Genomic DNA, 25,688 nt, shown 5'->3' with positions numbered 1-25,688 from the left:
TCTTAGGGAATTATGAGGTATGGGGGGCAGGCAGGAAAATGGAGTTGAAGCCCAAGATCAGCCATGATCAAATTGAATGGTGGAGCAGGCTCAATGGGCCATGTGGTCTACTTCTGGTCCTATTTCTTGTGCTCTTGTGTTTTGATCAGAGAGTCAGTAAGAATTTGTCAAAGGTAGGTCTTGTCTGACTGATCTAGTTGAATTTTTTTGAGCAGTTCACTATCATAATGAATAGGGGAGTGTCTATAGATGTCCATAAGCACATCTTGGAGGCATTTAGTAAGGTTTTGCTTTAGTGATTATTAGCAAAAACTAGAGCAGACAGATTGGAGGTACCATCATGACATGGGTCAGTGATTGGTTGATAAATAGGGGATATTAGGGATAAAAGATTTGTTTTCTGATTAGTGGGATGTGACAAGTGGTGTTCCCCATGAATCTAATATCGGGGTATTTGCCTCAATAGCTTGGATGAGTTGACTATCCAAGTTTGTAAAGGATACTAAGTTAGGAGGCTCAGCAAATAGAAGGGAGCAGGTAGTTACAAATTAAGGGACATAGATGGCTATGTGAGTGGTCAAAATTGTAGCAGGCAACAACACAGTAACACCAGTGTGGATTTATATAAGATTCTTTAATGTAGTAAAATGTCCCAAGATGCTTCACAGGAGCTCTAGTAAACAAAAACTTGACACGAGCTGCATTGAGGTATCAGGATAAATTATCAAAAAAGCTTGGTTAAAGAGGTAGCTTTTAAGGAGCATCTTAATGAAGAACAGAGAGGTCAAGAGACTTGGCTCAATTTGGTTCACCCCACCAGGAAGCACATATTGTACTTGGAGGGAGTGTGGCTCAAATTTACCAGAGCTCTGTTTTCCCCCACAGATGCTGCCTGACCTGCTGAGTATTTCCAGCATTTTCTGCTTTCATTTCAGAGTTCTGACATCTGCAGTATTTTGCTTTTGTGTTGCTGTAGAGAAACTATTGCATGTGGTGGGATTATGCAGGCCAATTGGACATAATATGAAAATTAAAGCTAGGCCAATTAGAAGTGAAATCAGGAATTACCTTATTACAGAAAGGGTGCTGGAAATCTGGAATTCACTCCCCAAAATGTTGTGAATTCTGAGTCAACTGAAGTTTTCAAGATTAAGATATAGGGGGAGGCAATGGCGTATTGTCTAGAGACCCAGGATAATGCTCTGAGGACCTGGGTTCGAATTCTGCCGTGGCAGATGGTGGGATTTGAATTCGATAAAAAATCTGGAATTAATATCTAATGATGGCCATGAAACCATTGTTGATTATTGTAAAAACCCATCTGGTTCACTAATGCCCTTTAGGGAAGGAAATCTGCTGTCCTTATGTGGTCCAGACCCACAGCAGTGTGGTTGACTCTTAAAAAAGAGTCTCTGACTCTGTGCAATTAGGGATGGGCAGTGTATGCTGTCCTAGCCAGCGATGTCCATATCCCATGAATGAATAAAATGAATAAGTTTTGAGTGAATTAAATAGAAGCACAAATTAGCTTACAGAATGGTGGAGCAAGCATGATGGACTACTTGCATTCCTACAATAACTCTTTGTCAAGGTTCCTACGAATATCTTATCCTGTGTGATAATGCTAACATCTCAATGCATCATACCATGCATCTAAAATTTCAAACCGTAATTCTGTACAGAGAGGGATGCAACAGATGTAATGAGATTGTGGCATTACAAAAAGCGTTACAAAGCAAACTATACATATTCTCTCGGGCTGAATTTCACGGGAGGGTCTATTGCTCGTCCACCCTTTTGCAAAAGTTGGAAGTCAGCGGACCGACTTAAAAAAAACCTGCCTCAGAGTGATAACGCGCAGCTGGCGGGCTCAATGAGCTGAGCTGAAAGTGGCATTTCTGCACTTCAGTTGGAAGAAGTCCCGCCCTTGAGAGCTGCCAGCCAATGAGATTGGCCAGCAGCTCTAACACATCCAGCAGCACCAGAACTGAGTAGTTGGCGCTGCTGGGACTGTGAATAGGCCCCAGTATGAAGGTAGCCATGGCACCCCCACCCAGGTTAATCTCAGGTTCTGGACAGGGCCAACCGGTGATTAGGAAACCTATGAGGAGTGGGGGTGGTGGGGTGGGGAGGAGGTTCTGGACCCCAGACTGGGAGGAAGAAAAGTGAGGTAACATCTTGGGATGGTGCTCTCGATGCACACAGGACATTCCCCCAAATGATGTGCTCCTACTTCCTTCTCACCTTTTCCACAATTGTTCTAAAAACAGCCTTCTGACTCCCACCCGCCTGCCCACAGCAACCAACAGTATTGTGGCGTGGGCAACGTAATATTTGGCTTGGTAACAATTGACTGCTACTTTGTCACCCTCCCACCTACCATTTTATGGGGACTGGGTTGGAGGTCAGCGGGAAGGTGGTGGGTTAACAACCCATCGTACATGCCCCCCCTCTGAAAGCATGTCCGCGGGGGCCCACAAAATTCAGACACCAGTTTTATTTAAGATGCCTGAATAAATTTTGGTGGGACCATGCCATATGGTTCATGCAAGAGTCTCAAGAGTTACTGAGGCTTGGTGCATACAACATGATCACAATGAAGGGAGGCTTTCTGCTTCCAGAATTTGAAGTAGGTGCATGGTCCTCCATCCCCACAGTATCAGGAGGGTGGATAGAAGGGAAAAGACATGGACCATGAACTGAAAGGAGAAAACAACTTACAGCCCATTGCTTTCAATGACCAAATATCAGTACGCCAAATAACACAGCTGCCTGCTCTTCTCTTCTGAGCCTCAGGAATCCTTTACTTCAAAGACTACTGCCTATTTTCTTCACAAGGCAGAAGCCTAAACCACCCCTGTCATTATCCAACTCCACAACATTGCAATCTTACACTAAAATTAACTCTGAATTTTATGTAGTCAAATCATGTTTACTTTAATCATGTTTACTTTAATTATCACCAACTGGGCATACATTTTATCTGTAACTACTGCTTACCAATGTCTATCCTTTGTGCCAACCAACTTACACGCTTTAACTCCTAATTTATTGCTTCTGTAAGTTACTCCCTGAGTGATACCAGGTTGAGTAATAAGCAGTTAGGAAAGTTGCCCTAGGGTCTTAGAGGCTTGAGATGACTTTAGTCTTAGTAAGGCAGCTGTGTCAGAATGATCAGCGTTACGCTTGCAGCAACAACAGGTGCCAGGCCCATGTATGAAACTCCCTTACATCCAGTTGCTGGATCAAGCTGAAGGAAGTAAGCTCTGCTATTCTCTGGGAACATCTGTAACCAGTTCTTGCACCCCACTGATATCGTGCACAAGCTCAGAAGTACTATTAGTCACTGTTATTACAAGCAAAATAGTTCTTTATCAAGTTTTGGAAGCCTTGTGAAAGTGTTCAGGGTCACGCTCAAAGCATCAATTGGAATGGTATCAGTTGCCAGAAGGCTAACAATGTACTTAGAACCTCTTTTTGGCACCTATCTTCAAAAGAGCAATGATTCAAGGTATAGGCTCCCCTGCATAGAGTTGAAGTGATAGAGAAGTGGTGGTGGGGGGGTGGTGTCCACTAGCTGCATCTGTAACACATTGCAAAGAATTTGTCAAGAGCTGCGGAGTGACAGGTTTGGTGATTTCTGTGGCAACTTTAAATCAACAGTCTGTCAAGACTAGCAGAATCACAGAATGTTATGGTGCAGAAGGAGGCCATTCGGCCCATCGTATCTGCATCGGCTCTCCAAATGAGCATTATGACTTAGTGCCATTCTCCTGCCTTTTCCCCATACCCTTGCATATTGTTTCTATTCAAATAATCATCCAATGCCCTCTTGAATGCCTTGATTGAACCTGCCTCCACCACACTTCCAGGCAGTGCATTCCAGACTCAAACCACTCGCTGAATGAAAAAGTTTTTCTCACATCACATTTGCTTCTTCTGTAAATCATTTTGGCCAGGATTTCCCGGTGTCGGGCGGAACTCCCGACATCACCCCGCCTCATTTCAATTTTCAGGTAGGCAGGGCCTCAACAGAATCAGCTGTGCACCCGCCGACCTGTCAATGGCCAATTGAGGCCATTGACAAAGTAATTAAAGTACTTAATGGACCTGCCAGTCCAGCCTTAAGGTTGGCGGGCAGGCCAGGAGCCCTGGCGGGCATTGGATAAAGCATGAAACCATGAAACCTCATCCATGGGCGGGATGAGGTTTCGTTTAGGTTTTTAAATTTTTAATAAAAGTGTTAATGAAAGTGATGGACATGTCCCCTTATGTGACAGTGTCACATGAGGGGACATATCAGGGGAATTTTTTTTCTTCTATTGTTAACATTTTTAAATTTGGCACTGATCTCCCTGAGGCAGCACTTAGCCTCAGGAAGATGAGTGTGCTCTTTCGTGTGCATGTGCGAGAAAGTGCACTCTCGGTTTAGGGACTCCTCCCCCCACCCACACAGGGAGCGCCTAGCGCTTCCTTGCGGACAGCACGATGGGCGGGCCTTAATTGGCCCGCCCACGTAAAATGGGGGCGCGCCCCTGATCGGGGGTGCCGATCGGAGGCGCGTCTCCACGCACCCATTCCTAAACTTCGCCCCCAACAGGGGGAAAATTCTGCCCTTTAAATCTGTGCCCTCTCGGTCTCGATCCTTTTACGAGTGGGAACAGTTTCTCCCTATCTACTCTATCCAGCCCCCTCATGATTTTGAACACCCCTAACAAATCTCCTCATTTGTGCAGGCAAAGTGGGTTAAAATGGTGTTTCACTGTTTGCAAAGGTTCCCCTTTGCCTAAATGAGTTTCCCTGACATCTATGGGATGGCATAGAAGCAAAATGTAAGGACAAGAGGCAAGTGAAGCTTCTATCATTCATATACATTGGGAAGAGTAGGTTTGGGGGGGGGGGGGTCTGTGAGGAAGGGCATCTCCCATTGACCCTCCCCTTTGCAAACATTCCCCTACTTTTCCTCCCGAGGCTTGAGTAGGCCTGCAAGGAATCCACCCCCGCCCCAATCGCTGACCTTAACTCACCAAACACACAGTTGCAGCCGGGCAGGAAGCAGTCTTTATGTGGCCATTTAACCTGCCTCAGCAAAAACAGCTGGTGTCAGAAACAGGCAGACAGGCCAGCGGCAGTGTTTTAGGGCTGCATTCTGCATTGGGAAATGTACAGAGAGCATAATTACGATAAAGACTATGTAAAGGGAACATTATTTTCTGCATGTTTCCTATTCATAATACTGACTTTTGTTTTCATTTTTTATGTGAATGGGAGATTTAGCTGCAAGTTGTTTCACTAATCCAGCTGTGCCATTCTCCTGGGAAGGAGGGAGGGATGAGGATAAATTAAATAACGATCTCTGGAATCTGTTTTCATAGGGACAGGAGAGCTTTTGGCAAACTTTTTTAAAATTAATTGATGGGGTGTGGGCGTCGCTGGCTAGGCCAGCATTCGTTGCTCATCCCTAATTCCCTTGACAAGGTAGTGGTGAGCTGCCTTCTTGAACCGCTGTCGTCCATGGGGTGCAGATGCACCCACAGTGCTGTTCGGGAGGGAGTTCCAGGATTTTAACCCAGCCACAGTGAAGGAATGGTGATATAGTTCCAAGTCAGGATGGTGAGTGGTTTGGAGGGGAAGTGGTGGTGTTCCCATCTGCCTGCCTCCCTGGTCCTTCTAGATGGCAGTGGTCATGGATCTGGATAGTGCTGTCTAAAGAGGTTTGGTGAGTTGCTGCAGTGCATCTTGTAGATGGTACACACTGCTGCTGCTATGCGTCGATGGTGGAGGGAGTGAATGTTTGTGGGTGTGGTGCCAATCAAGTGGACTACTTTGTCCTGGATGGTGTCAAGCTTCTTGAGTGTTGTTGGAGTTGCATTCATCCAGGCAAGTGGAGCATATTCCATCACACACCTGACTTGTAGATGGTGGACAGGCTTTGGGGAGTCAGGAGGTAGGTTACCCACCACAGGATTCCTAGCCTCTAACCTCCTCTTGTAGCCACATTGTTTATATGGCTAGTCCTGTTCAGTTTCTGGTCAATGGTAACCCTAGGATGTTGATAGTGGGCGATTCAGTGATGGTAAAGCCATTGAATGTCAAGGGGAGATGGTTGGATTCTCTCTTGTTGGAAAAATTGCAGGTCATTGCCTGGCACTTCTGTGGTGTGAATGTTACTTGCCACTTGTCAGCCCAAGCCTGGATATTGTCCACACTTTGCTGCGTTTGGACATAGACTGTTTCAGTATCTGAGGAGTTGCGAATGGTGCTGAACATTGTGCAATCATCAGTGAACATCCCCACTTCTGACCTTATGGTGAAGAGAAGGCCATCGATGAAGCAACTGAAAATGCTGGGGCCTAGGACACTACCCAAGGAACACCTGCAGCGATGTCCTGGAACTGAGATGATTGATCTCCAACAACCACAACCATCTTCCTTTGTGCTAGGTATGACTCCAGCCAGCAGAGAGATTTCCCCCGATTCCCATTGATCCCCATTGATCCCAGTTTTGCTAGGGCTCCTTGATGTCACACTCGGTCAAATGCTGCCTTGATGTCAAGGGCAGTCACTCTCACCTCACCTTGAGGAGTTCAACTCTTTTGTTTGAACCAAGGCTGTAGTGAGGTCAGGAGCTGAGTGACCCTGGCAGAACTCAACTGAGCATCAGTGAGCAGGTTATTGCTAAGCAAGTGCGACTTGATAACAGTGTTGACCCCTTCCAATACTTTGCTAATGAGCAAGAATAGACTGATGGGGTGATAACTGGCTGGGTTGGATTTTCCTGCTTTCATGTACAGGACATACCTAGGCAATCTTGCACACTGCCAGGCAGATACTAGCATATTAGTGAACCAGATGGGTTTTTACAACAATTGGCAATGGTTTAATTCCAGATTTTTATTGAATTCAAACTGGGATTTGAACCTGGGTCCCCAGAGCATTACCCTGGGTCTCTGGATTACCAGTCCAGTGACAATACCACTGTGCCACTGCCTCCCACCAGAACATCTTCAGTTTTCTAAGGAAAGAAGGGCAGTTATTTACTCATCTGTACAGAGATTATGGGCTGAATTTTGAGGTCGTCGGGCGGGCACAGCGAATGGGCCCGGGAGCAATTGCGCATTGGACCGCCGCCCGCGATTGGGCCCCGAGTGTAATAAAATTAACTTTTCACTTAGCATCCTTGGGAAGTCTTGCAAGAGTCTGAGGCCAGCTCACACAATCCTAACCACTTTGGCCTACAAGTAACAGCCAAGGTTTGGAGATGATGCTAAAAGGGCCAACTGGCTGATTTCTGGAGTCAGAGGACTGCTTTAGATCAAAAAATTAGAAAAACTTAGATGGGACATTATAAAACTGTGTAAGATATTAAGTGGAATAGAAACAAATAAACCTGTGATGGTATTTGAAGTTAAATTGCAAGCGTAAGAGGAACACATATAAACTGATAAAAGCCAAGTTCAAAACTGATATCATCAAGATTTCTTCACATAGAATGATTAATATCTGAATGGTCCTTGCTTACAATAGTCTTATCTCTGTGATAATATTTCTAGGAATGGGAAAAGACCATGAAGCCTAAACAAGTCTGTCTTTTTCTGATAGACTAAACCAGAAACCTTTCTGCTTTTAATATTCTGCAATCCTTACTCTCTTCAGGAAACAATTGTGTTTTGATCCTATGTATTCAAGATGACTCATGATGACTCATTTAACAACCTTTGGGTTAAAAAGTTCTTGATTTGTTCTGCAGCGGTTCAAGAAGGCAGCTCACCACTTCTCAAGGGTAATTAGGGATGGGCAATAAATGCTGGCCCAGCCAGCGGTGCCCGCATCCCATTTCTCATTTTTAACTTATATTCTCTATACTTGAGAATAATATTTTGGGATACAGTATATCAGTAATTTGGTACATGACAAATAGCATCTTGGGAGGAAGAGGTGGATTTGGACCTATGGCTTCCAAAGTTTTCCATTGTCAGGATTGTCCTGTCTGGGTCAGTTGCAGACTAATTGATAGAGGTCAGCTGAACCCGGTCCTCCAACCTTGGTTAACCAAGTTTTTATAATGAGTCAACATTACCTCCCTGCTTTTATAATTCACAGCTCTAGAAATTAAATTCAGTGTTTTGTTCATACTCTTTATGGCCTTATCCATCTGTATTGCCACAATTAGACAATAATCACCAAATCTGGCTAGAACACATCAAGCGCTATCGGGCATCACTCTCCTCTGCAGACACTGCCTTCTGTTCTGGAATGCCAGAAAGACTTGTGGCTCTTTGTACTATCAACTCCTCTCCCTTGCTCCATTCATATTCACCTCCAATGACATGTGTGAGGAGCTCAAAGGCATTTTTGTTACTAATTTTGAAGCCATGCGTTCAGCAGTCTCCCATTTTCCTCCTTTCGTACCAAGCCAAATCTCCCCCAGGTTCCCTGACACCTACTGCCTTTGCCCAGGACCCATGGACTGCACTTTAGTCAGGCATGTTTTCGGCAGTGGGAAGGGGATCATGTAAAATAGGGCAGGTGTCCACCCCACCACCTTCCTGTCCACCCCTGAGCTCGTCCCCATAATATGGGGGATTGGCACCAAAATCAGCAGCCCCCTACCATATTTAAATCAATAATCAAGGGCCATTGGGCATATGATCAAGCCAATTGATCCCGATAATACGCTGTCTGTAGTATAAGGGTATCTGGCATAGCAAGGGTTGATGTGGGTCTGGGAAACAGTACTGCCCACGGGTTGATGTAAGGAGACACATGAACTGAGACTAGAGTCAGTTGTGGACTGGACAGAGACCTGTGTAGAAGCAAGCATGGAGTTAGCTCATAGCTTGGGCTATACACTGTGTATATGTACATAGTTCTATGTTTTCAATAAACTCTTAGTGTTCAATCATACAAGACTCAGGATCTCTTTTGTGAGACCTACTGAATATAAAACATACAACACTGCCCACGCCATTAAACGGTTGGCATGGGCAGTCAGGCGGGAGTGGGCAGGCCGCTTTTTAGAAAGGTTTTTTCAAAGGGCAGGAAGGAAGGTGGGTACTATCTTCGGGAGCCGCCCTTTGTGGATGGAGGTAGCCCCCACTCCAAAATAGAAACCCCCTACTTTCTTCCTATCTGCCTGCTTCATTAAACACACTCCACTACCCCATCAGCCACCTGCTCAAACCCTCCCTGCCCAAGACCCCCACTGCCCAAGACCCCGAACTTACTTGGCTCCAGGATCCATTGGACTGACTCCTTCTAGCTGCTGTTCCAACAGCACGCATTACTGAGCTCTTGGCGCCGCCGGGACTGATGGAGCTGCTGGCCAACTGGGACTGCCTCCCCAGTGAGGGGCCGAAGTCCCACACTTGCTCCTATTTAGCCTATCCACAGCGTGTTATGGCTGAGGGGTAGGCTGGTTGGAATGGGTCAGCTCCACGACAACTTTGCTTCTGGGATGGGGGGGGGGACAAGACATCCACACCCCACCCACCCCCCTGTAATATTCTGCCCCATGTCTTTCTCTAGTTTCTTTCCATTCACTGCTCACCTTGGCCATGTGGCCCATCTCCTCCTCACTTGACCACATTCGTAGTAAACTGTTGATCACCCAACTTCCCTTCCTGACCTCATGGTAAATAGTTTCCTCTTCTCAGTTACTGTCTCTCCCCTCTTCAAAACTATCATCATCATTCTCTTCAAAAAGTGCACTTTAACTGCTCTGCACTTTCAAACTATCATCTCCAACCTTTCCAAAGCTATTGCGCATGCTATCACCTCCCAAATTTGTGCTAATGCTTCTTGTAACTCTATATAAATCTCTCCAGTAAGGTTCCTTCATGTCCCAACTGAAAAGGCCACATCATCTTATAGCCATGGTGCATTATCCCTCCTCATCATCCTTAACTTCTCTGCAGCTTTTAACATGGTCGATCACACCATCCTCCTCCAACACTTTTCATCCAATGCCATAAATCTGTACCTTCACCACCTTTCCCCTTTTGTAAGCCACTGTCTCAGATTGAATCAGGCTGCTCACAATCTCGGCATCCCACTTGATCTGATGTTGGCCCTCTAACCACACATAATCCCTATCAGAAAGACCACATACTTCTACCTCTATAACACTGCCTCAGCCCATCCGCTGTTACCTCCAGGCTTGACCATAACAAAGCTCTATGTGAAGCATCCCATTCTCCATCAAGACATTCCTGCAGCTACCAATCTGCTCAACCACTCCCTCAGCTCCACATTTGATGCCCTAGTCCCCATTAAAAACATTACTCACTCTCACTCTGGTCATCACCCTGGTGCCTCTGTCTCCTCCAACCTCACCTCCAACAAACACGAGGAGCTCACAGACTTCTTTGACACTAAGATTGAGACCATTGCCTCAGGTGCCTCTGTTGCTTCCCTTACTTCCTCTAGCCGAATGGGCCAAGCCTCCTTGAAGGACCTCCCACCACCGCCCTAGCCCTGAACTCGCATCCCTAGCCCTCTCCGAGTTCATATTGTCCATGATTTTCTATTCCAGAAAGACAGTTGGTGAAGCTTAGAACTGGGGCCAATGTTTACACATTTGTATATTTATTTGCTAAGTTACACAGTACAAGCGTACACTTCCTAACCCAAAAACTACACTTTTAGTCTATGTCTATTTGTAGGGGCTCAAGTGATTCCCCAGTTAATGCCCACCACCTGCATACAATTAAGTACAATTCATACAGAATTAACACATGCGATCCACTTCCTGCTTCCTTAATCCTATTCCCACTAAATTGCTGAACACCCAACTTCCCTCTTGACTTCCATGTTAGCTGATATTGTTATTGCTGTTATTTCTGACATCCTCAGGTACTGTCATTCTCTCTTTGAAATCTGCAGTCATCACCCTTCTCCTCAAAACAACAACTCTTGACCCCTCCATCCTTGTAAACTACCACCCCATCTCTAAACACACTTTCCAATCCAAAGCCCTTGAGTGTGCTGTCTCCTCCTAAATCCATGCCCATTTTCCCTGGAACTTGATTTTTGAATCCCTCCAATTGGCTTCCATCCCAGCCACAGTACCAAAACAGCTCTAATCAAAATCTCAATGGCACCCTATGTGACTGTGATAAAGGCATCCTTCCTAGTCCTTCTCAGCCTGTCTACAACCTTTGACACAATTGACTACACCATCCTTTTACTACATCCCTCCACTATTGCTCAGCTGGATGGGATTGCACTTGCTCAGTTCCATTCCAATATATCTAACAGTAGCTTGAGAATCACTGGCAATGGCTTTTCTTTCCATTCTCGCACAGTTACCTCTAGTGTCTACCAAGGATCTATCCTTGGCCCCTCCCCTAGTTCTCATCTACATACTGTTCCTTGGCAGCTTCATCTGAAAACAGAGTGTCTATTTCCATGTGTACACTGAGGACATCCAGCTCTACCTCACCATCACCTCTCTCAACCCTTCCGCTGTCGGGGCAAGCAGAAATTTCCTCCAACTAAATATTGGGAAACTAAAGCCATTGCCTTCGGACACCATCACAAACTTGGTTCTGTAGCCACCGATTCCCTGGCAATTGTCTGAGACTGAATCAGACTGTTTGCAATCTTGGTGTCACATTTTCTGATCACACATTTGCACCATCACTAAGACCACACATTTCCACTTCCAAAACATCACCCGAATCCGCCCCACCTCAGCTCATCTGCTGCCAAAACTCTTATCCATGCCTTTGTCACCTCTAGACTTGCCTGTTCCAACCGATGTTCTAGCCTTCATAAACATGAGGTCATCCAAAACTCAGCTGCCTGTTTCCTAACTCACACCAATTTCCCTTCGCCCATCACCCTTGTGCTTGCTGACCTACACAGGCTCTCATTGAAGGAAAACCTCAATTTTAAAATTCTCATCCTTGTTTTCAAATCCCTATGGGGTCTTATCCCTCCTAATCTCTGTAATATTCTCCAGCCCTACAATCCTCGGAGATATCCATAGTCCTCCAATTGGAATATCTCCAATTTTAATTGCTCCACCATTGGTGGACATACCTTCAATTTCCATGCCCATAAACTCTGGAACTCTCTACCCAAACCTTTCTGCTTCTCTTCCTCTCTTACCGCCTTTAAGGCATTCCTCCATAAGAACATTTGAATCAGGTGCAGGAGTAGGCCATTCAGCCCGTCAAACCTACTCTTCCATTTGATAAGATCACGGTTGATCTGATTGTGGCCTCTACTTTCCTGTCTACCCCCTATTCGCTTTGTCAGTCAAGAATCTATCTAACTCAGCCTGAAACATGACCCTGCCCTTAAAAGCCTATTTTTGGAACAAGTTTCTGGTCACCTGTTCTAATATCTCCTTATGCGGCTCAGTTTCAAATTTTATTTAATTGCGCTCCTGTAAAGCGCCTTGGGGGGTTTTACAATGCTAGAGGTGCTGTGTAAATATAACTTGTCATTGCTTATAAAATTCAGCTGACATTCTGGGAACATAAAGGCACGATATAAGTACAACTTGTTCTTTCTCTGTTTCCGACTATTCCAGCCACAAATATTTTATCATAATCATTTTTAAGGTCCTTAGCTGCTTTCTTGAACTCAACTGTCCCAGTATAATATCATCAGGGATCCTAGATCACCATCATGGCAGTTGATTGGGCAAGGAGCATAGTACAAGATGATGATGCCTCCACAATCTTACATACAAACTAACTTTAGAAAAGGGGTTCATGGACACAGACATGATTACCCTAGTTCAGAAAGTACTATATCCAGTGTTAAATAAATATTGTTCTGTGTTCATGTTTAGTTGTTTTTAATTTCAGTTTTCACAAGCACAAGCATTTTATTATATATAATTTTAATCATTTGGTAGTATAGAACATGAGTATTGCTGAAAAAAGACCTGTTGTCGAAACTTTTCATCTCGCACTCATCAGGACAATTCACAAGAATACCGGATGTAAAGGGAACAACAATTTATACTGCATGAGAAGAGAGTGCTGAACGGTTGGCAAGTGGACTCTGATTGGTAGAGGTGTTGCCATGGAGAATGCACCAGTTAACTGATAACTGACAGCTAACTGCCAAGCTTTGTTTAAATTCAAACCAGGCAGACTGGCACTGATTGGTCAAGGCATTGCCCTGGGGAATGAACCAGAGAATGGCTTATTTTGTTTAGTTGAAAATGGCGCAATGTCTGCAAAGGACAGGGCTCTAGCACTTAAGGTAGCCACACTGCGAGCCCGACTGATAATCTTAAATAGGTTGTCAGTGTAATTCTTAGCGCCCTCAGGATTGTTTAGCAAACGTTGTCTAATCACAAAATCACACCTAATGTTGGACACTATGTTTTGAATTTTTCAAGCATGGGCTTGTTGGGTACAGTCAGTGCCCTGCCTGTTGCGAATAGCCAAAGGGACAAGCTGTTTGATACAATCACCAGCCTTTGGAATGTACATGGCTAGCAGCAGTCTGGCACTAAAATTCATTTGCCCACATGACTCATTTATGTGATAGGCAAAACGTCTTTTTGGCTTGATGGCAGCATCCTATTAGTGACGCACACTTGTGTGTTGCTACTGCATAGTAGCAACGTGAAACAGCTAGCTTCACCTGTTGCTCAAATTTTTGAGATACCTTCCCCTTCCAGGATGATCTGAGGTAGACTTGACACTTTTCGGGATGGAAAGTGTTGGCCTTAGGCCCATTCATGAGTTTGAGCAATACACAGGGGAGCAATGATCTGATCAGCATAGCCATTATCTCGCAGGATGGTTTTGATGTCTTATTTCAGCATCAAGCTTGCACATTGAGAAAATGGCTCAGGCCCTATTTACAAGGTTGCCAATAAGGCCAATCTTATAGCGTGTGGAACTGCAGGAATCCCAACCCGTATATTGACCAGTGAAGGTAGGCTTGCAGTAGATGGTAGTAGAGAACCCCCTGGCAGATTTCTCAACTAGCACGTCAAGGAAAGGGACCTCATTTGACTGCTCCATTTCAAAGGTGAATTTGTGTGTAGGATGGAGTCCATTAAGGTGTGTAAGGAAATTTTTACATGCAGCTACTGATTTGGCAAACATATCATCTACACATCAGAAATATGCGAGGGGTAGGAGGTTAGGTGTCATTCTATTGAAGACGCGTTTCTCGTGGAACCCAACAAAGATGTTTCCGAGAGCTGGGCCTAGAGTGGATCCCATGGCAACACCATCAATTCAGACAAACATGGTGTTGTTAAAACTGAACTCAACTGCGTGAGTTGCTGAGTTCATAAATTCAATGAATGTTGACTCACACAATGGCCGCGGGTCTAGATTGTCATGGTATAGCGCCGAAGTGCAAATGTCTATGGCTTCCTAGCTAGCAATGTCAAATCAGCATTTAAAAATTTGCCCAAATCTGATTGTAGCATCTCGCCTAACCGCTTAGCCAATTCCTGTTACTGAGAATGGTCATAGATAAGATAGGGCGTAAAGGGACATTATTTTTGTGTGTCTTGGTCAGCCCATACATACACGGACGCAGTAAGCTGAGAGGATGAATCCTATCAAATACACCACTGGGCGGCTCATTGTTCTTACACAAGTCCGACAAGCATTTTTTTATCATGCTTTCGAGCAAGGCTGTCCGGTCATGCTGAATGGCAGATCCAACAGATGTGAATTTGGACCCATCATTAAGAATGGCGTGCATTTTGCTGATATAGTCAGGCTTGTTAAGGATGACTATTCCAGTCCCTTTGTCAGGTTTACAGATATGTAGGTCTGGGTTGGCCTGGAGGCCTCGCAAGGCTGCCAGACATTTGTGTTGCATGTGAAAATCGGCTAATCATTGGGAATCCTGCAATATGCGTGCACTAGATCTGCTAGGCGCACTTTCAAGGATTCAGCGACTTAAGTTGATGCTGACATGTGGTGGGATAGCTGGGAGTAGGGTACATATTTTAGGGTAGAGCATATAGCCTGAATTTACACTTGGCGGGCGGGAGTGATTGGCAGGCCCGCAACTGATCGAGAAATGGGTCACCGCCAGTGATCGGCTGCCGACCGTGATTTCACGCTGGCTGGCCAATTAAGGCCCGCCCAGTGTAAAACACATCTTCCCAATGGTCAGGAGGGGGCCGGAGGGGGCGGGGGCCTGTCGGCCGCTAGATCCAAGTGCGACCCAGGCACTAAAAACGGCACAGGCAGCTCCTTGAAGGCTGCCAGGGAAGAACATATCTTCTGCGTTGTGAACGCTGAAGTTATGGCATCAAGTGCGGCTGGAGATGCCAGGCGGGAGGGCAGGTCGGGTGGGCACTCGGCCCCCCAGTTTTCGGATGAGTGCTTCACGGTCCTCCTGGTGGAGGTGGTTGCCAGGAGGGACACCCTCGTACTAAGGGATGGAAGGAGAAGGCCACCACACCTGATGATGAAAGCCGGGGAGGAGCACTGGATCAAGGAATCCCTGGTGTCCCTGTGTAGTAATCTGAGATGTAATATGCCTTTAAGACAAGTATTGTAATGTAAGGTTACATGATCTTATTGTCCAAAAGCAGAGTAGCGGGGGCTACCTCTATGTGAGAGAGTCTTGAGTTAGTCACTGATGAGTGAAGACAGAGTTTTATGTTATGAGCACACAAGTATAGTTGTAAAGTTTAGTTTGTAAATAAACAGCATGTGCTTATTCTAACAACCACCTCTTGATTTTCTCTGTCTCTGTACCGACTCGGTCACCCCTATCAAAGCATGCAACCCGGATCCTTTAGCCTCAGCAAAGGGCATTGGATCCAACACCCTACCTTCCTGAAGGTCTGCCTCCATGCCGTCACCATTCTCCTCTTCTGACTCACTACTGGATTCATCATCTGTGGCCTGTGGAGCCGCCTCAAGAACCTCTTCCTCCAGTGGGTCCCCCCTTGTCAGTGCTAGATTGTGGAGAGCGCAGCATGCAACCACTATCTGTGACACCCGCTGTGGGAGGGTATTGTAGGGCTCCCTCTGGACGGTCCAGGCATCAGAAGCACATCTTCAGAAGACCTATGGTCCTCTCTATCACCGCCCTAGTAGAGGCATGACTCCTATTATACCGCTGCTCTGCCTCTGTTCTTGGGTGGCGGAGGGACATCATAAGCCACCTCTTCAACCGATAGTCCTTGTCACCCAGCAGCCATCCATCCAGTCGGGCTGGAGCACTGAATAGCTTTGGTACCTAGGAGTGTCTGAGGGTGTAAGCGTCATGGCAGCTGCCAGGGTACCTTGCACAGTCCTTCAGAATCTGCGTCTTGTGGTCACACACTATCTGCATGTTCATGGAGTGGAATCCCTTCCTGTTGACGAAGGCACCCAGCTGACTCGCTAGCACCTTGATGGCCACACGTGTACGGTTGATGGCACCCTGGATGCGGGGGAACCCAGCAATCGTTGCAAACCCACTGGTTTGCTCAGCTTGGCTGGCCTCATCCATACAAAAATGAATAAATGTCATTAACCACCTGAACAGAGCTTCTGTCACCAGCTTGACGCAGCTATGGACAGCTGATTGCGAGGCTCCACACAGATCCCCCACTGAGCCCCGGAAAGAGCCAGAGGCATAGAAGTTGAGGGCCACTGTGACCTTCAGAGCCATTGGCATGGGGTGTCCACCCACACAGTTGGAGGTGATCTCAGGGCCAATCATATGACAATGGAACGCTTAGCAGAGAGGAAGAGCCTCCTTTGGCATTGCACCTCGGAGACATTGAGGTAGCTGCATCGCCACCTGTAAACCCTGGCAGCAGGATAGTGGCGCCTTCTGCGGCCCCTTCCATCTTGGACTTCCTGCTGACCCTGCGCCCCTTGTGCCTGCGCCTCTCCTCCCACACGTCGCTCCCCTGCAAGTTGCATTGAGACACCTGGCCCCCTCTCACTTCTGCCCCTCTGTTCCTCCTCATAGTAGGTGCCTCCAGAGGAGAGCACAATCCCCGCTACCAGGGTAACAGAAGGCGGTCTGATACCTGGAAGGGTCTACACAGTCAGAATTCTCTGGGGGCCAATGGATCCTGAAATGAAGCCTGGAAATGATAAGAATGAAGCTCCGAACAGAGATGAAGTTGTCAACTTCAAATAAGCAACTAGCAGCAAACAATCTCCGAAACTTCTCACTGCTCACACGGGCAATGCTGCTGAACTTTTTTATCCCATCCTTGGATGAGGTTTTGCAAAAAGTCAGCTGCCTGTCTGCCCATTTGCCCATGCGACGAGCGCAAAATCACATGGGCAACGTGAAACCTGGATCAATTGGGTTTTTAATGGCCTTTTAATTGATAGCGGACATGGCTCCAACACCTGCGTGTGTCCGCCGACCTGAAGATTGTGCGCGTGCAGGATGATGTCGGGACACTCGCCTGAAGTCTTCTTACACTATCTTACACCTGATCAGGTTGGGAGCGCGCCCGCCCGCGAGGTGTAAAATTCTGCCCTATGTGTATGCATATCTCCATGTGGTGGTATTGTCAACATTTTACATAAACAAGGTGAGAATGAAACTGGGAGGTAGATACTTTAAATACTCGCTCCACAGTGCCACCTACTGGTCAGATCCTGATGCTACACTGTTACCGGCAACCGTTTACATACAAGATCTCCATTCAAAATGTTTACACGGGCAACTTTAATGTTAGCTGTTGACATAGAAGTGTGACAACAGAAAGTGTGAGCTTGCACAAAATTTTATACCAGTTGATTTCTTGTGGCATTGTACACATTGCACACAAAAGAGCTAGGGAGTAAGGAGAAGCAGAAAAAGAGTGCCTATGGCCAATATCTGGCTGATAATACAAGTCAGCAGCAGGCTAAATATAAAAAGTTCAGAGGAGGAATGAAAAATGGAAGTAAGAACAGCAAAGAAGGGGTATGAGAATAGAATGGCAGCTAACATAAAAGGGGATCAAAAAGTCTTCTATCAGCACACAAATAGTAAAAGGGTAGTAAAAGCAAGAGTTGGACCAATTAGGAACCAAAAAAGAGATTTACACTTGGAGGCACAGGGCATGGCTGAAATAGTAAATGAGTACTTTGGATCTGTCCTTAGCAAGAAAGAAGATATCATTAGAGTCATAGGTAGTTTAGACACTGGATCGGCTAAAAATTGATAAAGATGGGGTATTAAAAAAGCTGGCCATACTTAAAGTTAATGAGTCATCTGGACTGGATACAGAGGGAAGTAAGGACGGACATTGAGGAGGCATTGGCTATAATTTTCCAATTCCCTCGATACTGGGATGGTGCCAGGGGACTGGAGAATTGCAAACCTTATACATTTGTTTAAAAAAAAGGGTGTAAGGATAAGCTCAGTATCTACAGGACAGTCAGTTTAACCTTGGTGGTAGGAAAGCTTTTAGAAACACTTGAGTGAAGGTTGATTGATTAAGGAAAGCCAGCACGGATTTGTTATGGGCAAATCTTGTTTAACGAACTCGACTGTGTTTTTTGATGAGTTAACAGAGACAGTTGATGAGGATAATGCGGTAGTGGAAGTGGTGTACATGGGCTTCCAAAAGGCATTTTATAAAATGTCATAAAATAGGCTTGTCAGCAAATTTAAAGCCATGAAATAAATGGGATAGTGACAGCATGGAAACAAAGTTGGTTGAGGACAGGAAACAGAGAATTGTTGTGAACAATTATCATTTGGACTGGAGAAAGATATATAGTAGGGTAATTAATTAATTAATTGAATTGAATTTTTCCCTGCCTGTCCAACCTTACGGTTGGCGAGCGAGCGAATAGGCCAAGCGGCTTTTGCGAAACCTCATCCAAGGGCGGGATGAGGTTTTGGCCAGTGATTAGAAAAAATAAAAACTTTTAAAACTCATTTTTAACATGTCCCTGCTCATGTGACAGGGTGACTGAGCACACCGCGCATACGCACACATCAGCGCTTGTGCTCCTCCTGCCCCCACCCCGGCAGCGCTGAGGTCTGAGCGCACCTTTCAGTGTGAAATTGTGGTCGAGGCCCGACCACGGGCGGCGGGCGGTTTTGCGGCCACTCTCGGTCCGCCCGCCACGCCTGCCCACCGCGGCAAAAACCCTGCCCGTTAAGCTGCAATTAGTAATACCACAAGGTGAATTATCACTTTCTTAATATCTATCTCTGGTTCTCTGAAATGGCTACTTTCATTCTGGACACAAAGATTCCATCTTTGGACCCTGGAAACAATTCTATTTACATCAGTGGAAACTACACGTGTGTCATTGGGCTTAAATGAAAATTAAAGGCCAGGGAGTAAAATTATGGAAAGTTGCAATATAATTGTTACTGAATAATCTATTTAAATAAAAGTACTGACATCCCATTAATAAGGATACATTTACTCATGGTCCACCACAAGTTGACATCCCTTAGCCAATAATGATGACACTATATCAATCTGCTCTGATTAGTGGATCAGAGTGACCACTGTTCATAACTCATTGTAAAGTCAATTTTTTAAAAAATTAATTTGCTTTTCCCATTTCAAATCATGATTAATGAAAGGGCTTCATTAGATGTATCAACAGAGAATATATAATTGAAAATTTTCTTCCAAAATAACTAATTTCAAAAAAAGAGAATTGAAAATTCCTGGCCTTTCCAACACACCTTCGCCATTATCTCTAGTCAGAAACTAGGCCAGGAATGGATTGTAGCATTTCCACAAAGTTTCCTTTGGCGTGGAATCTCCATCCACCTCAAACGAGGGCATAGAGACAGACTGAGAAGGGGCTTCCTATATTGTGCAATCCCATCTCCTCATCCTCGAAGCAGGTTAGGCCAGATTAGGATTGGTGGCCACTATATCCAATTAGAAAAGGCAAACCAGACAGTCAAATAGTGATTGTGAGTCTCACTTTGGAACTCCAGGCAAGGATCATGCACTGAACTCTCAAAGACATAGATAGACATTTTTTTCATACAGTCACACTAGAGATGGAGGGTGTACGTTCTCTTCTTTCTGATGGAGTATTAAACCATCAACACACAGTGTTGTGTGGCCTCCAGGGGAAGGCAGGCACCCAAGATATGTTCTTAATGCAGACGCCTGCCAGGATCATACTCGAGTGGGATTAGAGATGGTGGTCCCTGGTGGAGCCATCCTAACATGAGCATCAAGATCACTAGCCTACAGGTTTTCAGGACCTTGAGAATTTTGTTTGCTGTCAGATCAGTACACAAACACAGATGAGCAAACTATGCATGTTCTCTTATGTAGCCATTTTAAACAAATGCGTGACAGAATACTGTGAAACATGGCAGTTTGCAAGGTTACATTCCAGGTTGTAATTATTCTGTGGAGACTGTACCATACCTGCACAGTTCACTATTCGGTTGGCATGAATAACTCCATTTGGTGTTTCTACATCCCATGTCCCATCAGATCTTGATGAAAGACCTGTGACTGTGGCAGGATAATATAGCTCTGCTCCATAATGCCTTGCTCCTGCTGCCAAAGCCATGGTGAGAGAATAAGGATCAATGTGGCCATCTCCAGGATTATATAACCCAGCCAGGACCTAGAGAAAAATGTCACATAGTCATATCAATCTAAAATGCTTCACATATAAACATCACAGCAGGTGTAGGATTTTTCTTAAAAAATGTAATTCACTAGGGCAATGCAAACATAGTTCTTTTTCTCAGATCATAACAGGCACAGCGAGCAGAATTTGGGGGAGGCATATTGGTAATGTCACCGGACTAGTAATCCAGGTGCCCAGGCTAATGCTCTAGGAACATGGTTTTGAATCCCACCACGGCAGCTGGTGGAATTTAAATTCAGTTACTAATCTGAAATTAAAAAGCTAGTCTTGGTGATAGAGACCATGAAACCATTGTAAATTGTCGTTAAAAACCCATCTGGTTCACTAATGCCCTTTAGAGAAGGAAATCTGCCATTCTTGCCTGTTCTGGCCTACACGTTACTGCAGAACCACGCCAATTTGGCTAAGCCACTCAGTTGTATTAAACCACTACAAAAAGGAATGAAACCAGGTGGATCATCCAACATCGATCAAGGCACCGGAAATGACAATGCAAACCCGGCCCTGTTTACCCTGCAAAGTCCTCCTTACGAACAGCTAGGGCTTGCGCCAAAATTGGGAGAGCTGTTTCACATAGTCATACTCATGGAATCATACCTTACAGACAATGTCCCTGATACCATCATCACTGACAGGACAGACGCACCAGAGCGGGCAGCACAGTGGTATATAGGCGGGAGCGGGTTGCCCTGGGAGTCCACAAAATCAACTCTGGACCCCAAGAAGTCTCATGGCATCAGACTAAATATGGGCAAGGAAACTTCCTGCTGATTATCGCCTAAAAATGAGGAGTCAACCTAGTGAAGCTACAACACAGGACTACTTGCATGCCAAACAGCAAAAGCAGCATCTGACAGACAGAGCTAACTGATCCTGCAACCAACGGATCAGATCTAAGCTCTGCAGTCCTGCCACATCCAGTCGTGAATCGTGATGGACAATTAAACAATTTGCTGGAGGAGGAGGCTTCACAAATATCCCCATCCTCAATGATGGAGGAGCCCTGTACGTCAGTGCAAAAGACAAGACTGAAGCATTTGCAACAATCTTCAGCCAGAAGTGCTGAGTGGATGACCCTTCTCGGCCTCCTCCGGAGGTCCCCAGCTTCACAGATGCCAGTCTTCAGCCAATTCGATTCACTCTACGTGATATCAAGAAATGGCTGAAGGCACTGGACACTGCAAAGGCTATCGGCCCTGACAACATTCCAGCAGTCGTACTGAAGACTTGTGCTCCAGAACCTGCTGCACTCCTAGCGAAGCTGTTCCAGTACGGCTACAACACTGGAATCCACCCAGCAATGCCAAAAACTGAACAGGTGTGTCCTGCCCACAAAAAGCAGGACAAAGTCCAGCCCGGCCAATTACCGCCCCATCAGTCTACTCTCAATCATCAGCAAAGCAATGGAAGGGGTCATCAGCAGTGCTATTAAGCAGCACTTATTTAGCAATAACCTGTTCATTGAAGCTCAATTTGGGTACTGCAAGGGCAACTCAGCTCTTGACCTCATTACAGCGTTAATCCAAATATGGAAAAAGAACTGCACTCCAGAGGTGAGGTGGGAGTGACTGCCCTTGACATCAAGGCCGCATTTAACCGAGTGAGGCATCAAGAAGCGCTAGCAAACTGAAATCAATGGGAATTAGGGGGAAAACTCTCCGCTGGTTGAAGTCATACCTAGCACAAAGGAAGATGGTTCTGGTTGTTGGAGGTCAATCATCTCAGTCCCTGAACATCACTGTAGGAGTTCCTCAGGGTAGTGTCCTAGGCCCAACCACCTTCAGCTGCTTCATCAATGACCTTCCTTCCATCATATTGTCAGAAGTGGGGATGTTCGCTGCTGATTGCACAATGTTCAGCTCCATTCACAACTCCTCAGATACTGAAGCAGTCCATGTCCAAATGCAGCAAGGTCTGGACAATATCCAGGCTTGGGCTGATAAGTGGCAAGTAACATTCATGCCACACAAGTGTCAGGCAATGACCATCTCCAACAAGAGAGAATCCAACCATCTCCCCTTGACATTCAATGGCATTACAATCGCTGAAGCCCCCACTATCAACATCCTGGGGGTTACCATTGACCAGAAACTGAACTGGACTAGTCATATAAATACTGTGGCTAGAAGAGCAGGTCAGAGGCTGGGAATTCTGTGGAGAGTAACTAATCTCCTGATGCTCCAAAGCCTGTCCTCCACCTACAAGGCACAAGTCAGGAGTGTGATGGGATACTCTCCGCTTGCCTGAATGAGTGCAGCTCCAACAACACTCAAGAAGCTTGACACCATCCAGGACAAAGCAGCCCGCTTAATTGGCACCCCAACCACCACTTCCGGTGTCCACTCCCTCTGCCACCAACACACAGTGGCAGCAGTATCTACCATCTACAAGATGCACTACAGCAACTCACCAAGGCTCTTTCAACAGCACCTTCCAAACCCACAACTGCTAACACCTAGAAAGACAAGAGCAGCAGATGCATGGGAACACCACCACTTGCAAGCTCCCCTCCAAGCTACACACCATCCTGACTTGGAAATATATTGCCTTTCCTTCAATGTCGCTGGGTCAAAACCCTAGAACTCCCTTCCTAACAATACTGTGGCTGTATCTACACCACATTGACTGCAGTGATTCAAGAAAGCGGCTCACCACCACCTTCTCAAAGGCAATTAGGGATGGGCAATAAAAATGCTGGCCTAGCCATCGACACCCACGTCCCGTGAAAGGATGAAAACATTGCTGGGTTCCCACTCTGCCGGAAAACCCGCACTGGGATGAGACTGACATTCGCTGCTTGGAGAGGCCATTAATCCCATCCCAAATACTGGCTTCAGGGCCATTTTAGAATTCAGGACAATTACCGGTGCCTGTAAAGGCACAACAGCAGTGCCAGGCCCATGTGCCTGGGAGAAAATCGGAAAAGCGTTGTGCTGTTCCAGTGGAAAGAGTTAGTAAACTCTTGTGAAGCCTTCGGTTGAAAGACAAAAAAATCATTTTTTCTCCCTAGCTGGGAACCCAGGTCCTGCACTGAAAAGCTAATCATTCCTTTACTCCTCATCTTCTTTGGGGCTTTTGAGTGGCCAAAAGCTGCCATTTTTTTCTTGCTAACAGAAATTTTGTAATCTCCAACATAAGGAGTTAACAAATTAAAGAAATTACATTATTTCACAATCACATGATTTATTCGCCAGCTTTGCTGAAACTACTGGGTGGACGAGTCAGGAAAACGTCTGAGCAGAATGCAGCAAACTAATATGATGTGACCCACTTTGTTTGGGGCTTATTCAGGGAGTCTTCAGACTGACCAAGGGGTGAAGTGAAGCCTACAAGTGTTGGATAGGAGGCATAATTGACAGAGATAGTTAGCAGGTGAGTGATGGGGTGTGGTGGTTAAGGCAGTGGCTGATGCTACTGGTGCAATTGGTGGGATATGGCAAATGAAGACGCAGTCATTGACTGTAACCACTTGTGTGAGCTCATTTAACTTCTTGGGACGTTGCATCCAGGTCCTGGGATTGATTCCTGGCATTGACCTCCATGGCTATGTGGAGACACTGCCTTTTGAGTATAGGATATCTGGGTACAGGACATCCCTCCTCATTTCCATCTCCTCCATCAAGACCTCCAGTGCAGGATCTGAAAACCTTGGAGACTGAACTCTCTCCTGCTGTGCCATTCCTCACCCTTTCCAGGATCAGATTATCTTCAACCACGTCTCTCAGCACATACAAACATAAGAATTAGGAGCAGGAGTGGGCCGCTTGGCCCCTCGAGCCTGCTCCGCCATTCAATAAAATCATGGCTGATCTGATTGTAACCTCAACTCCACATTCCTGCCTACCCCGATAAGCCCCTGAGCACCTGGTCCAGCCACAATGCCGCTGCCCTTTCAGAAATGGAGGCTAGCTTTAAGCGGTGCAGGGTACCTTTAAGTGAATCGCAGAACAGAATCACAGAATTGTTACAGTACAGAAGAAGGCCATTTGGCCCATCATGACTCTGCTGGCTCTCCTAAGGAGCAATTCACGTACTGCCACTCCCGCGGCCTCTCCCTTTCAGAGTGGTGCTAGCCGCTCACAATATTGGCACTCTGCTGATGCATCCAGCCAACAAGCAACACGGTTAGCACTGGCTTCAGAAATCACTAAAACCAGCAGGCAGCACAAAGTTGGCATGGTGTGTGATTGCAGTCAGCGGGCATGGGTTAATGGTGCATCACAATCATACCCCCGCACCCCCCCAACCCCCAACCCCTTTTGGGAGCTAACCAATTTAGTCCCTGGGAGCTGATATTCTTACAGAAAATAACATTAGCATTTTAAAACAGTAATTTCACAGGGACAAAGCTTATTAACATTCTTCGAAATGAAAAGCAAATGTCACCACCTTTTTAACCCCTGCATAGAAGAATATCTTTGGAGTGTTTTGATAGCAAAAGTAACAGAACAAATTTCAAAGATTTGAGCCATGAGGCTGAATAATACAGGGGTGTGGACGCACCCACCAACCCCCCCCTTCCCCGGAAACCACGTCGGTACGGAGCTGACACGCCATGCTCCACGCCGACCCGTGCCACAGCCAAGTGATGCGGGGCTTATTAACCAGGACCAAAACAAGTGGCCGGCAGCTCCACCAGCCCTGGCAGCACCAGGAAGACGTCAGTGGCAGTGCCGGGACTGTAGAAGGAAAAGGAGATCAAGGCCCATGGGTCACCGGCATGGCTAAGTCCAGGGTCTTGGGCCGGGAGGGTAGATTGGAGAGAGGGGCATTGCTGGGGGGAATGGGAGGTGGGAGAGAGGGAGAGGGGGAGGTTTAAGTGAGGGAGCAGGAAGGAATGGGGGAGGGGGGGAGGGATCGACCTAAGGGGGTAGGGGGGTGCCCCGCAATCAGCAAAGGGCAGCTCCCTACCCGACCTTTAATCATTTAAGTTCCAAAATTGGGCTTTCCACTCCCACCCTGGCTGCCCACACCAAGCGCTTTATGGCACGGACAGCTTATTATCAGGGTCAATAAGTTTGATAACAAGCCTAATTGACCCTTAATTATTCATTTAAATACGGTGGGCAGGCTATCGATTTCAGTACCCGCCCGCCTCCCCCCCTCCGTATTATGGGGCAGAGTTCAGGGGTAGACAGGAAGTTGGTG

General features: G+C 46.1%; 1 protein-coding gene across 2 annotated transcripts in view; it reads right to left on the bottom strand.

Annotated features, from left to right (window-relative positions):
• The window catches only part of dmgdh (dimethylglycine dehydrogenase), a 159,083-nt gene that overhangs the window by 116,691 nt on the left and 16,704 nt on the right, over window positions 1–25,688 (bottom strand). For both annotated transcript variants that reach the window (XM_078563311.1, XM_078563316.1), the window contains one exon: window positions 20,309–20,513. In XM_078563311.1, the coding sequence (XP_078419437.1) occupies window positions 20,309–20,513 (205 nt within the window). The remainder of the gene's footprint in view (window positions 1–20,308; window positions 20,514–25,688) is intronic.

This window comes from Cetorhinus maximus, chromosome 2 (assembly GCF_964194155.1).
Source record: "Cetorhinus maximus chromosome 2, sCetMax3.hap1.1, whole genome shotgun sequence".
In the NCBI taxonomy this organism is placed as follows: domain Eukaryota; kingdom Metazoa; phylum Chordata; class Chondrichthyes; order Lamniformes; family Cetorhinidae; genus Cetorhinus; species Cetorhinus maximus.
The sequence above is the reverse complement of the archived record's forward strand: the minus strand, read 5'-3'. Positions and strand labels throughout refer to the sequence as shown.